Source organism: Nelumbo lutea, chromosome 6 (assembly GCF_056320005.1).
Source record: "Nelumbo lutea isolate HS-2025 chromosome 6, American lotus-T2T, whole genome shotgun sequence".
Classification (NCBI taxonomy): Eukaryota; Viridiplantae; Streptophyta; class Magnoliopsida; order Proteales; family Nelumbonaceae; genus Nelumbo; species Nelumbo lutea.
The window spans coordinates 8,043,024-8,055,093 of record NC_142689.1 but is presented as its reverse complement, the minus strand read 5'-3'; the positions used below and the strand labels follow the sequence as shown (position 1 = coordinate 8,055,093).

Genomic DNA, 12,070 nt, shown 5'->3' with positions numbered 1-12,070 from the left:
ACAAAAATGCCTCTTTTAATAATGGACTTTTATGACTAAAATGGTCATTGCCTTATTTATAAGGAAAATAACAAAACATGGGTAAAATGCACTTATCCGGATAAATCTTTCTTGCGAAACACATACCTAGGTAACTGCACTTACTTGGATAAATAACTTACCAAAAAGCGAAAATGGCCTATATATTACACATTGTAGGGAATTAAGGGGTGGCAATAAGGGAAAGGTGCACATGAGTTCCATTAACCTTATCATGGAAAACCTGCAATTATGAGCGTGTGTGGTACCGTGGGCCTTTCCTCAAAAAACGGTGCCACGTTTGCACCAGCTGGGAATAAACGTTTATTTGCACTTGAACCATTGTTTGGTTCAGGTGTATATAAAAAACACCACAAAACATAAAGGCCTCGAATTTGGGAAAAATTGCCTCGAATTATGTACACATAACCGTGTTTGGGGAAGCTTCAAATTCTCGCTTCAACAGTTCGACGTTTCACAAAATGCCAACCTTACCTGACGCTGATGTGTTAGCTGAGTTGGCATGATCCGGTGTATCACGGGCCACTCAAAATGCAAGAAAAAAGTTAAACCCTAACGATAAAAAGACTTGTAGCACCGAGGCAACCATTTGCACAGAGCAATAGTCGGAGCTGTTGTCTTCTCTACAGGAGGCATCCCGATTAGAAAAGCACTTGTCGTTTGATAAGCCCATTCATTTATTATCATTTTTTGGAGGAAAAAGGGCTAATAACTCTCCATTTTCTTTTGCAGTTATAACCCTAGATCGATTGTCATTTGACGCCAGTAAGCCAGTTCGACCGCTTAGTTCTTACTTTTCATCGATAAGTCCCAAGTTTTCTCCAATAGATTTATTTATTTATTTTTTGTTTTCCTCTTTCCGCCGGCAACCTTCAAGTATGGGTTTTTATTAGGGTTGTTATTGGAACTGTTCATGGGCTGGGTAGCCCGAGGGCCCAGCCCGGCCCAGCCCCTAGATGGGGTTGAACACAGATTTGAGCCCATAGGCTTGACCTTGGGCCTAAAAGCCCGAGCTCGACTATTTTACGGGCTGGGCTTGGGATTTATTAAAAAATACCGGCCTGGCCCGACCCGACTTTTAGGTTAAACCAAAAACCCTAAATATTCTAACCCTTTTCTTCTCATTCATCTCTTTCTAGCCAAGCCTTAGTTCTCTCTTCTCGGTAGTCGAACACTCACCGGTGCAACCTCACACTCTCAGGCAGAAAGAACCGGTGAACACTCACCAGCACAACCAGTGAATTCCGGCGGACCAGCGGTGAGTCCTCTCTCTCTCTCTCTCTCTCTCTCTCTCTCTCTCTCTCTCTCTCTCGTTCCTCTTCTCACTTCTTTTCTCTCAGAATCTCAGACGTGAACTCAGGCACTGGCAAGGCGGCGAACACAAGCACCGGTGGCGGCAGTGAGTCATCTCTCTCTCTCTCTCTCTCTCGTGTTCCCCTTCTCACTTCTTCTCTCTCAGAATCTTAGATGTGAACTCAGGCTTGGCGAGGTGATGAACACAGGCACTAGCGGCGGCGGTGAGTCCTCTCTCTTTCTCTCTCTATCTCTCCCTCAGACGCGAATTCAGCATTGGCGAACATAGTCACCGGCGGTGAGTCTTTTCTCTTTGCCATCTTTCTGTTAGGTTAGGCTTCCGACTTTTTATTAGGGCCAGGCTCGAGTTTGGGCCTAATAAAATCTTGTTTATGAAGAGTAAAAGCTCGGCCCATCCTATGAACAGCTCTAGTTGTTATCCATCTAAATTGACTTGAACTACAATATGAGATCTCTTATGTTTTTCTAAATGAAGGCGGTTTGCTAGGCTGCATTTCAACTACCTTCTTGAATATTTTTAAAATACTTTTATCTCCTTTGTTTGGTTCATGATATATATAAGATATCATAAGTCAAAAATTTTCTAAACCTAAAGTGGAAAAGTTTAGACAACAGACGCCAACCTGATTGTTTGATTGCATTGATCAACTTCTTAGTTCCTCTGTTATATGGGTTCATCTGTAACAACAATTGATTCACAATCATGCATAAAGCTATTGCCAAACTGAACAGAGGGGTCTTGAAGGGATGGCAGTTGGTGGACTTCAAGTAGTTGGGACCAAGGGTGAGATGGTTAGAAGAAAAAAAAGGATAATTTGCATATAATATACGTTATTGTATATTAATTTCACACTTTGAGGTAATGTTCTAAATGTTGATACGCTTGATATGTAGGTAGGGGTGTAGCAGGCAGTATCAGTACTTTTTTTTTTTCAAATACGATTCGGGGAGCTGGTTTAAGGCTCCTCCACACCCTGAACCGGTCAAGACCCCGATACACCCTCTGTAGGGGCGTATCGAGGTGCTCCCAGTACAGGCCAATATATATCAATTTTTTGAACCTTGCTTTGAGAACCTATACCATACATTTTAACCATTGGGTGTGGTTTGCATTCAAGATCCACCGTTGGATCTCAAAATCGACCATTATATGCAGGACTGGGTAATTTGGACCATTTGATTGACTCAATGGATCCTAAATTTCAAGTAGAAGTGACCCCAAATCACTCATATGGCTGTTTCTTAAAACGCCCGGTCACCAAATGTGTATAAGGCATTAGAGAGAACATCAAATTCATGTTTCCCCCAATTCCTGGGCATTTCTTAAAATGAAATGCTGATGTGGTGCACTTTATCTGAGGTGGAGAGCAACTTTATGGGGTGTTACTTGAAATACCCATAAAACGTCCAACCAAATTAAAAAAAAAACCGTTTAAAATAGCATTTTTCAGATAATTGTTTATCTAAAAAAACATCTCTCACAATACTCTCGCCGAACCAAATATATGCTTAGAAAAATGAATCCACATACACGAAGGAGAATTCATGTAACTAAACCCATATAGTACCAAAAAATGCAACGTTTATTGGCGTAAAAAAGATGTGCAACTTTGACCTCCTTGGATGGAATTTTGCATTGTCACAAAACTTTGGTGTGCATAGCGTTATTTGTTATCAACGGATTCAGCAGTTATTAACAACTGCTTGAGTCGTGTGGTTTTGCCACCATTCGCCTTCAATTTTGATTCAGTAAATTTGTTTGCACTTGGCAGTGTAAATGAAATTTGCGCTAGTGTAAATATAGAAGAATGCAAATAGGCTGAGTGTAAAATGGTGCTAATTTGCATGAGGTAAGAACACAAATCATAGTAACAAACAAATGGATGTGAAATTGAAACAAGTAAAAAATTTGTATTTGATTCAAATTTATATTGCAAACAACCAGAACCTTGCGTTTTGGGAGGTTCCAAATATTATTGGTACATTTACAGTAGGGCGTGAATGGGGAAGGATTAAAATATTAATACTCCCAATACCCTCAAGTGGATATTGTAGGTATTGATATAACTGATACTACTTGATTTTTAGTTTTTTTTTTTTTTAATTTATAGGTATTAAATGGCCCCACCATTTATTATTTTAAAATTTCAAAGTTTCCAAAAAAGTCTTGCATAGGTGTATGCAAGTGAATCTGGGTAAACCAATACGGTTTATACACTTCAACTCGGAAAAAAATAATATTATATGTCAAAGCCTTTGATTGCTAACCCTGTACTTGGTTTGGTAAAAAATGAGAGAAACAAAAAGCTGGGGAAAGTTCTTAAGAAATTTCACAAATTTTATTCAGGACTTATGAGGTGATTGAGCTAGGTTGACTGAGCTGGTTTTGAAAAGTTATCTACCATAGCTTTACGAGAAAGCTGATTTTTGAGCTCATGCAAGCTTATTTTCAGCTTTCCAGATTTTCATCAAAAGGGGCGTTACAATTTTCCGGGTTTCATGGTTCATGCAATGCCAGAAGCCATTATCTGAAAGCCCTCCCAAATAGACACTTTGTTAGACTTCAAGTTTCTGTTTCTCTCTTATGTTGTATCAAACCAAACATGGGTTATAGGTATTATTCCCGTTGATAACGGGGGATGAAGAAATTCCCCTCGATGCTTGAATCCAATTGGCAATTACAATCCAATCCGATCAGAAATTGAAAAATCAAATGGCAATGGCTAATTAATCTCATCTCATGTCAAAGAATGCGATACATATAATTAAATTGATAAGTAATTAAACAAAAATTAACTCAATCGTTTCCAAAAAATCAGCAAGTATCTATCAGTTAACCAAGTCTCGTGTCAAAGACTGGGGCCGATAGAGTTGGATGTTGCGATTGTTGAGAGGTTGCAGGGGTCTTGAGTTCTCTTCAGCATACTGCAACAATTTCAGAAACAAAAACCCAGAATTAGAGCCCTAAAATCAAATATAAAGAGAGGTGGGCGGCTTCAGTAACCAGCCCACTAGCTAGACCTGGGCCATCCTTGGGACTAAACTGTCTCGGACGGGAATAGGCCCATCCCATTAATAAAACCAGGATCAAATATTAATTAACGTTCAAGCTGCTGTTCAGGCTCAAATCTCAAATTCTCAACCAGAGGGAATATCAACTTACATCGTGAACTGCCACCCTCAGAGCCTTCACTTGTCCTCTGGTAACAGTCCTCACCTGAAATCAATGATTTGGAGTTATGCACGGATTTTAATCTCTTGCTGCTGAAATGAAGCAAGAGAGATCATTGAATTAGGTGATCAAAGAGTGTGAAGGAGGAATTGCAGTATACCTTTTTGTTGATAGTCCAAATAACACCTTGAGTGCATGGAGGAACAGTGAGGGAACCCATGTATCTGTAATACTTCCTGCTGCCTATCTTTATGTGTCTTGGGTCTACCACTCCCACATTCACCTCTCCTTTGCTATCAGCAATAGACCATATACCCTTCATCAACTGTACAAATTTAACAAACATCCACCATCATTTTTATTAGTACCAGAGTTTTGTCTCTGTGTGTAATTGTGTACTTGTGTTGTGTGTTTGATTTTTTACCTCAGAGAGGAAATCATCAGGCCTGCCGATCTTGTAAAGAATTCCAATCACAGCTATTTTGTTGACCGCTTTAGTGTCCGAGGTTACATGAACCATGTGTACCTCTAGGTCAAACCTGAGAAGAAGAAAACTTTTATTTCTTCATTTCATTCTAATTGTAGGTTTTAATGTTGTTGAATTGAACTACATGCAGCTGTACGTGGAACTGTGAACCATGGATAGATTTTAGATTATACAGAGCCCCTAAAATAATAACAAATAATTTATCAAGAATATTGAGAAAAAAAGTAGGCAGAGAAATTAATCACCTCCTGCCATTAATAGTGTGCTCAGATGGTGAGTGCCAGTGGCTTTGCTGGAGCACATAGTCAGTGCCATTGATGTTAATAGATCCACCACCACCTACCCATTGAAGCTGCAACCATGACCAATTACAGTCAGATACTCAAAAGAAGAGATGCATTGTTGGTGCTGCAGATAGCCATCTGAGTCAGAATTCAAGACCTCCTCTAGATAAGGGCTATACCCCTTTTTATCTTTGGAGACCAGAATCCAGGGAGGGGCTGTATATGGTTCAGCTACCGTTATCGAGATCCAGATCGAGGGAGAACCATCAAATATAAACGTTTTAAAAGAAAACATGATCCATCAAAGTAACAAGTCTTCCCTGAGAGAAGAGATCAAAGCAAAGTTATATACATTGAATAATGGAACATCACAAATGCTTACCGCAATGTCATGGCCCCTATTCTTGAGGGTTGCAATAGAAGGTTTGTAGCTTCTCTTCATTCTCCCTAAAGCTGGCATCACCTGCACTCGTTTGTTCAACAAATCGATTGGAGACTGCATATCTCCATTCTTACAGGCCGCCCATTCTTCATGAAGCTCTCCCCAATGATCGGGCCCCTTACCGCTGCCTTCCAAGTAATCAAACTCTTTCTCATCCTCTGCATCATATATATAAAACACAGAAATTAATTAAAACACTTGGGTCGTCAGTCAGTTCCTGCAACCCATGTCACTAATCGGAAAGCACACACTGAAATTTACATCTGCCATTACCAACTTCCTGAGAGGCAGCTGATCTTGCATTCAGGATGACTAGTAACAGACAAAGAAGGCCAAATGTGAAGATGGGTTTGCCTAGATTCTTCATGTTTCATAGCCAATGAGTCGTAAGACAGAGAAACAAACACAGGTAGATCTCAAATTTGTAGGATGGAATTGGAATGCGGGAGAGCCAGAGAACCCTCTCTGCTTTATATATACTGAAGGTGAAGAAGATAGAAATAGAAGCCGTGGGGGAAAAGGGTCTTTGGACCGAAACAATGAGAATTTCTTACATGTTTCTTGGATTCAACCACTGCGTCTGCGTGTGAACAAAAGAAAAGAAAAAGAAGAGGGTCCAATTTGTTCGGGCCTTGTTCCAAAAAAATCAGAGTGCAGAAAACAAGTAAGCCTCAGTAAGGTAACCATGGACCGGTTACAGGCTTACAGCACACCAATCCACCACGAGTCATGTGGTTCAATTCAAAGGTTCTCTAGACAAAATCAAAATAATGTTGCGTTACATCGGGACCAACTTTATACTCATATCGGCCAAAACCAGTGGACCCTGCCCGGGTCCGGCCCCTAATGAGAGATGGGTTTAGCTTCAATGTATCCTGGCGAAATCCATTCTTTCTTCCTAATCCTAGCAGTCTCGACACGGGTTTGGCCATCGTCCAAGTAGGTGGTACTTCCAAAATAATTTCTTTCTAAAGCTGAATAGACTTCACGGATGTGCGAACATTCTCGAATCGGGCGGTTTAGTCATATAATGCAATTAGGCAATCAAAGAAGAGAGTTCGGATCACTTGCCAATAAAACACGTTTCAACCCTTTGCCAATATAATCTTATACGATGAGATGTGTGGTGCTAGATCAAATTGATAAAATTTTAGAACGTGTTTTATGGACAGAAATCTCAATTATGTCATGGGTGGGGTTAAGTGGTACACCCTCTTTCAGCCTTAATCGGGTTTTGGGTTAGGGTCAGGTCAAGTGGGCCTAACGTGTAATGGGTTCAGGATTTTAGGTTAAAGTTCCATAGTAAGTTAAAACATTGATATCACAAAGGCTGCATTTGGTAAGAGTACAAATGTTGAACCATTATATTTGTATTTTATTATTCTTCCCAGATTGAGCCAAAACAAATTAATTTGCATTTTGGTTCAGTTTTTCTTTTGCAAATGTTTGATAATGTATTTTTTATATAAAAAAATGAAGGTAGACTTATTTTTTATGGCACTTTTGGTTAGGATTAGGAGAAGGCTTGAAATTATGTTTTAATTGTCTTTTTTTTTTAATTTTTTTTAAGGCTGGTTTGATAGAAATAGAAAATCAAACAAAAAGTTCTTAACAAAATTTGTGCATTTCCTTAAGAACTTAAGTAACATTCCCCAACATTTTGTTTAGGCTGTGTTTGGAAACATTGTAAATGTAGTGTAAATCTCAGTTCAGGATAAATTTACATTCTGGTTCACTTTTGCTTTTGTTTTGTAATATTACATTTTTTTATTGACAAATGATAGATTAATACATACTTCATTGATAATAAGATGTAAAATTACATCAACAAAAAAGAAGTAAATTTGTAATCAAGTGGGGTTTTCATAAAAGAACATGTTTTATCGGAATTCGTATTTGCATCCATTACAACTAAAAGTTTATTTGGTAAATTTATATGAACAATTTTACACTATATATTTGTATCGTTTCCAAATGCAGCTTTAGACATACAAACTGGATTGAATTTGAATTAAGGTATACTTGAATTCGATCTAATACTATTTATATCAAATATGATCCAATCGAATCTGATACGACTCAATTTAAATTCGAATCCTATCGGTATATTGATTCTTTGGATCTAATCCGATTTTGACTTATTATATAATTTTTTTAATTAATAAATTATTAAAAGAAAAAAGAAAAAATAATAATAAACTGGTATCTAATAATTGGCCACCGATATTGACATGGCATAATTGCCTAGAAGATTCCAGTTATTAAAAAAAAGGGAGAAATGTATAAATTATCTCCGAATCGAGGGACCCTGGCCCAATGTCCCATCTTCCACCGCCTTTATTCTCTCTCCTCCATCAACCACTTCTCAGGGCTCAGACGTTCGGATAACCGACCATCTTCTAGCTCCGCCAAGCAATGAAAATAAAATACATTCACCCAGTGAGATGATCAATTAAGTTCATATATGGGTCCTCGTTAGGGCTGCAAATAAATGGGATCATATTAGATTCGAATTCGGTACTGATCCGTTAAAGAGGTAGATTCGGATATTCCTCTTTATCTTAATAAATCGAATAGGATTAGAAAAGCCAATCTGTTAATTTAATAGATTGAACGGATCTGTTGCAACTCAATCTGATTCGTTAATTATAAAATATTATATATTATTTATATAATTATATATTATATATTTTAATATATTATATTTTATAAATAATGTAATATATTATTTATATTACATAATATAAATATAATTCTAATTGAATCCGATATCTGATAATACATTTGAATTCAAATTCAAATCATGTTTATAAAAATCCGAAGAATCCTTATTGGATTCAGATCAATCGGATTTTCTGAACGGATCAGATCTGATATGTTCTACCGAAATCCCATCTATTTGCAGCCTTAGTCCTCATATAAATATTCAAATTTTTTTATTTTTAAATAAATAAGATAATAATGATTTTAGTCATAAGAAACTATTATTAAAAGGGTTGTTGGGAAAATTATTTATTCACTTGTATCATTTATTCATTTTAAGTCAATAAAAATACGGGTTGAACTATGATATGAAAAAAACAACTGACCAATAAATTGAAATCATAAACGTAATAGTAAATAACTTATTATTTATCAAAATTCATGAATAGATTTTAATTGATCAAAACTCTTTCCATATCATATCTTCATCATAGATTTTCCCTAAACTAAAATCTCATTAATCATTGTATCCTCAAAATAAAAATAAAAAAAAACAGTAAAAGGAATTGTTGAAAATAACATTTAAAGATGAGTCTGGGACGATGATATTGACGGAAAACCTTATATCCATATTTAATCCGATGGGTTGTAGACTCTAGCGCCGACATCAACATAACTGGTCAAGTTGTTGTTTTTGGACGATCGAAATGTGGCATCAGTACAGTACAGAGCATAGCCAAGACGTAAAAAACAAAGAAGCCTTCAGCCTTGGCCGTTGAGGAGCATTGCGCTAACCAAACATGGCCGCCACGCATTACTTCTTTTGGAATCGGACGAGTTGTGTTCACATCTGCTGCCACCACTTCCTTGCAACTCCCTCCCCCATTGACGTCAAAACCAAGCCTCTAATGACAGAAATGAGTTATCTGGACTTTCTCCGCGGTTGATGGAGCATGTGGACGAACAAAAGACAAACCTACTTTTTCACCACCTTCCCGAAAAAGATGAAATCAAATAAAGCACACACAAAGAAAAGAAAAACAAATGGAGAAACAAATTAGCAATGAATAAAATGTGAAAGCCATGAGATAAAACGAGAACGGGTTGTTATAACACCCGCGTGAATTAATGGTATTTTTTAAGGTAAATTATTCTTTATGGCTTAACTAATTGATTAAGTGTATTCTTAGTGTTTGAAACTTGATTAATGCTATCTTTACTGTTTTTAACAATTGACTAACTCTACTCTTATCATTACCATCCATTAATGATTCGTCATGATCTCTGCACCTATAATTTTTTTCAAAATCCAATATTACCCTCGCCCCATGAGCCCCTACTCTCTCTCCATTCTCAGACCTCCCCACTCTGTCTCTCTCTCTCTCTCTTCCTCTCTTTTTCTCATTGTATACTCTCGTTACTAGCTTGGCGTTCATCAGATCCACAAACATACTGATGGACTCAGATTAATACTAATTCAAAATACCTCATTTTCATTTCCTATGGTTTTGTTTTAACATTTGAATGTTCATTTTGCTTTGCTTATATTTAGTCTTTGGTTTTTTGTCGTGTTCATATCTGCAGCGGTGGCGACAATGATGAAACAGTAAAATGAGAGAGATGATACGGAGGAGAAAAGGAGGAGAAGAAAAAAAAAAGAAGAGAAAGTGTGAGAGAATAAGAGAGATTAGAGAGAAAATTGTCGTTGCCACTTCTGGTTGAAGCAGAGGTCGATGATGAAAGGTATTATAATAGTCGATTTCGGTTGATTTATTGGGATTCTTGAAGAAGAAGAAGAAGAATAAAAAGAGGAATGGACAGAGGGGTCACTACCACTCCTATGTTTTCATTCGAAGAGGGGTCATCGTCACCGCTATCTGAACACGGCAAATTGCCCTCTCTCTCTCTCTCTTCCCCACTCTCCCTCATCTTCCCGATCTTTTTTTCCCACCCCTTCCCTCATTTATTTTTGCATTTTGGGTCATTGTTCATCATTGTCTTCAAACTCCCAAACTTGAGCTAGGTGTCATAGTGGCGACAAACTGTAGATTCTCCGGCAAGCAGAACTCGAGTCCAAAAATTAACTTCCTATCACTAAACTATCTGTTATAAATCCGGTCGTCATTGCCGCTTGAAGCTAGTAGTCAGTGATTGGAACTGATCGAAATCTCTCCCCTGATCCTCTATCATCCTCCGTTCCCTTGTTGGCAATAATTCTCCGTCTCACGTTACATAAGGCAAGTTTACTCTCGTTATTAGCTTGGCGTTTATCAGATCCACACCCGTGGTTCATAGTGTTCAGCTCTCGCAAGGCCTCTCCTTTGCTTTATCCGCCATCAAATCCGTACAGACAAAGAGGTTTTCATTGTTGACGTTTCTTTCTCCACCATCAACTCGACGGTGCTCATTGTTGTCGATGTTATCGAAGGGTTTTTAAGTGCAAAAATGGCAGGGATGTTATCGAAGGGTTTTCAGTGTTTCTTTTCCCTTTTTCCTATTTTATTTTAAAAATTTGAAGAAGAATAAATGGTAAAATAGTTTTTTTTGTTAATAAATACGCTAATAATAAAGGAAGTATTAATCAATTATCAAAAACAATAAAGACAGCATTAGTCAATTTTCAAACAGTAAAAATTAACTGAAACCATATGAATAGTTAAAAAATTACCTTCTTTTTTTTATTATTCAATTGGAATTGAATTTTGAGGAGAAAATTCAATTGGAATTGAATTTTTATTTTTGCAGTAATGAGAAATCATGGTATCGCAAATGATTGATTCATTACCCAATATAAAATTAGTTAAGTTGCACAAAATGCCCCAGCACTTGCATGTGATGATGTCAAGTAATTTGGTGCAAGGTGTAAGTAAGTTTGAAGCCCACATGGTTACCGAGATCATCATGCCTATCAGCCAGCTTTAATGGTGATAATTGATGATGAAAATAAGAGATGTGATGGCTGATCGATGAATTGGTGAAAGCCCATCGACAAGGCGGAGACGATGATGAGACACTCAGACTTTCAAAGGTTTGAGGATTTGAGGGATGGCGATGGTTTGGTCAAAGGGAAGAATGGAGAGTGGAAGGGAATGTTGGTTGCAGGAAGTGCTGGGGGTGTCCATTAAAAATCGAAAATCAATCAAATGAAAATGCAGTTAATTAAATCGATTGATTTGATATTTTTTAAAAAAATTGAAAAATTGGTTCGATTTTCGATTAATCTATAAAAAACCAACAGTTAATTGAACTAATTGGTATATATATTTATATGTACATTTTTTAATATATGTTACATATTTTCTATAATATCATTCATTATTTATAATATAATATTATACATACCAAGGAACTGAACCAGTCAAAAACTGAAACCGGTAGACCAATTAACCGGTGGTACCGGTACAGTTTCAGTTTAGAGAAATAGAAACCAATGGTACCAGTTCGGTTTCAGTTTAGAGAAATAGAAAAACCGATGGTATTAATTCGATTTACAAAAATTGCTTATGATTCGATTAATCAAACTGTGGACACTCCTACCCCCTCCCCTAATGTCCCCCATTGATCTTAATTTCTGGAACCGGAACCTAATTAGTTTAACACCTCAGCATAAGTAGCCAGGTGTTAGTTAG

The 12,070-nt window shown here is 37.2% G+C and overlaps 1 protein-coding gene across 1 annotated transcript; it reads right to left on the bottom strand.

Annotated features, from left to right (window-relative positions):
- Nucleotides 1-4,054: 4,054 nt before the first annotated feature.
- On the bottom strand, nt 4,055-6,668 carry LOC148847153 (alpha carbonic anhydrase 7-like). Its single transcript, XM_088949292.1, has 7 exons — nt 6,012-6,668; nt 5,679-5,896; nt 5,258-5,364; nt 4,950-5,064; nt 4,686-4,850; nt 4,517-4,570; nt 4,055-4,278 (listed from the first exon to the last, which is right to left on the bottom strand). The coding sequence occupies exons 1-7, from the start codon at nt 6,103-6,105 to the stop codon at nt 4,183-4,185; spliced, it is 849 nt and encodes a 282-aa protein (XP_088805418.1). The 5' UTR covers nt 6,106-6,668; the 3' UTR covers nt 4,055-4,182.
- Nucleotides 6,669-12,070: the final 5,402 nt, after the last annotated feature.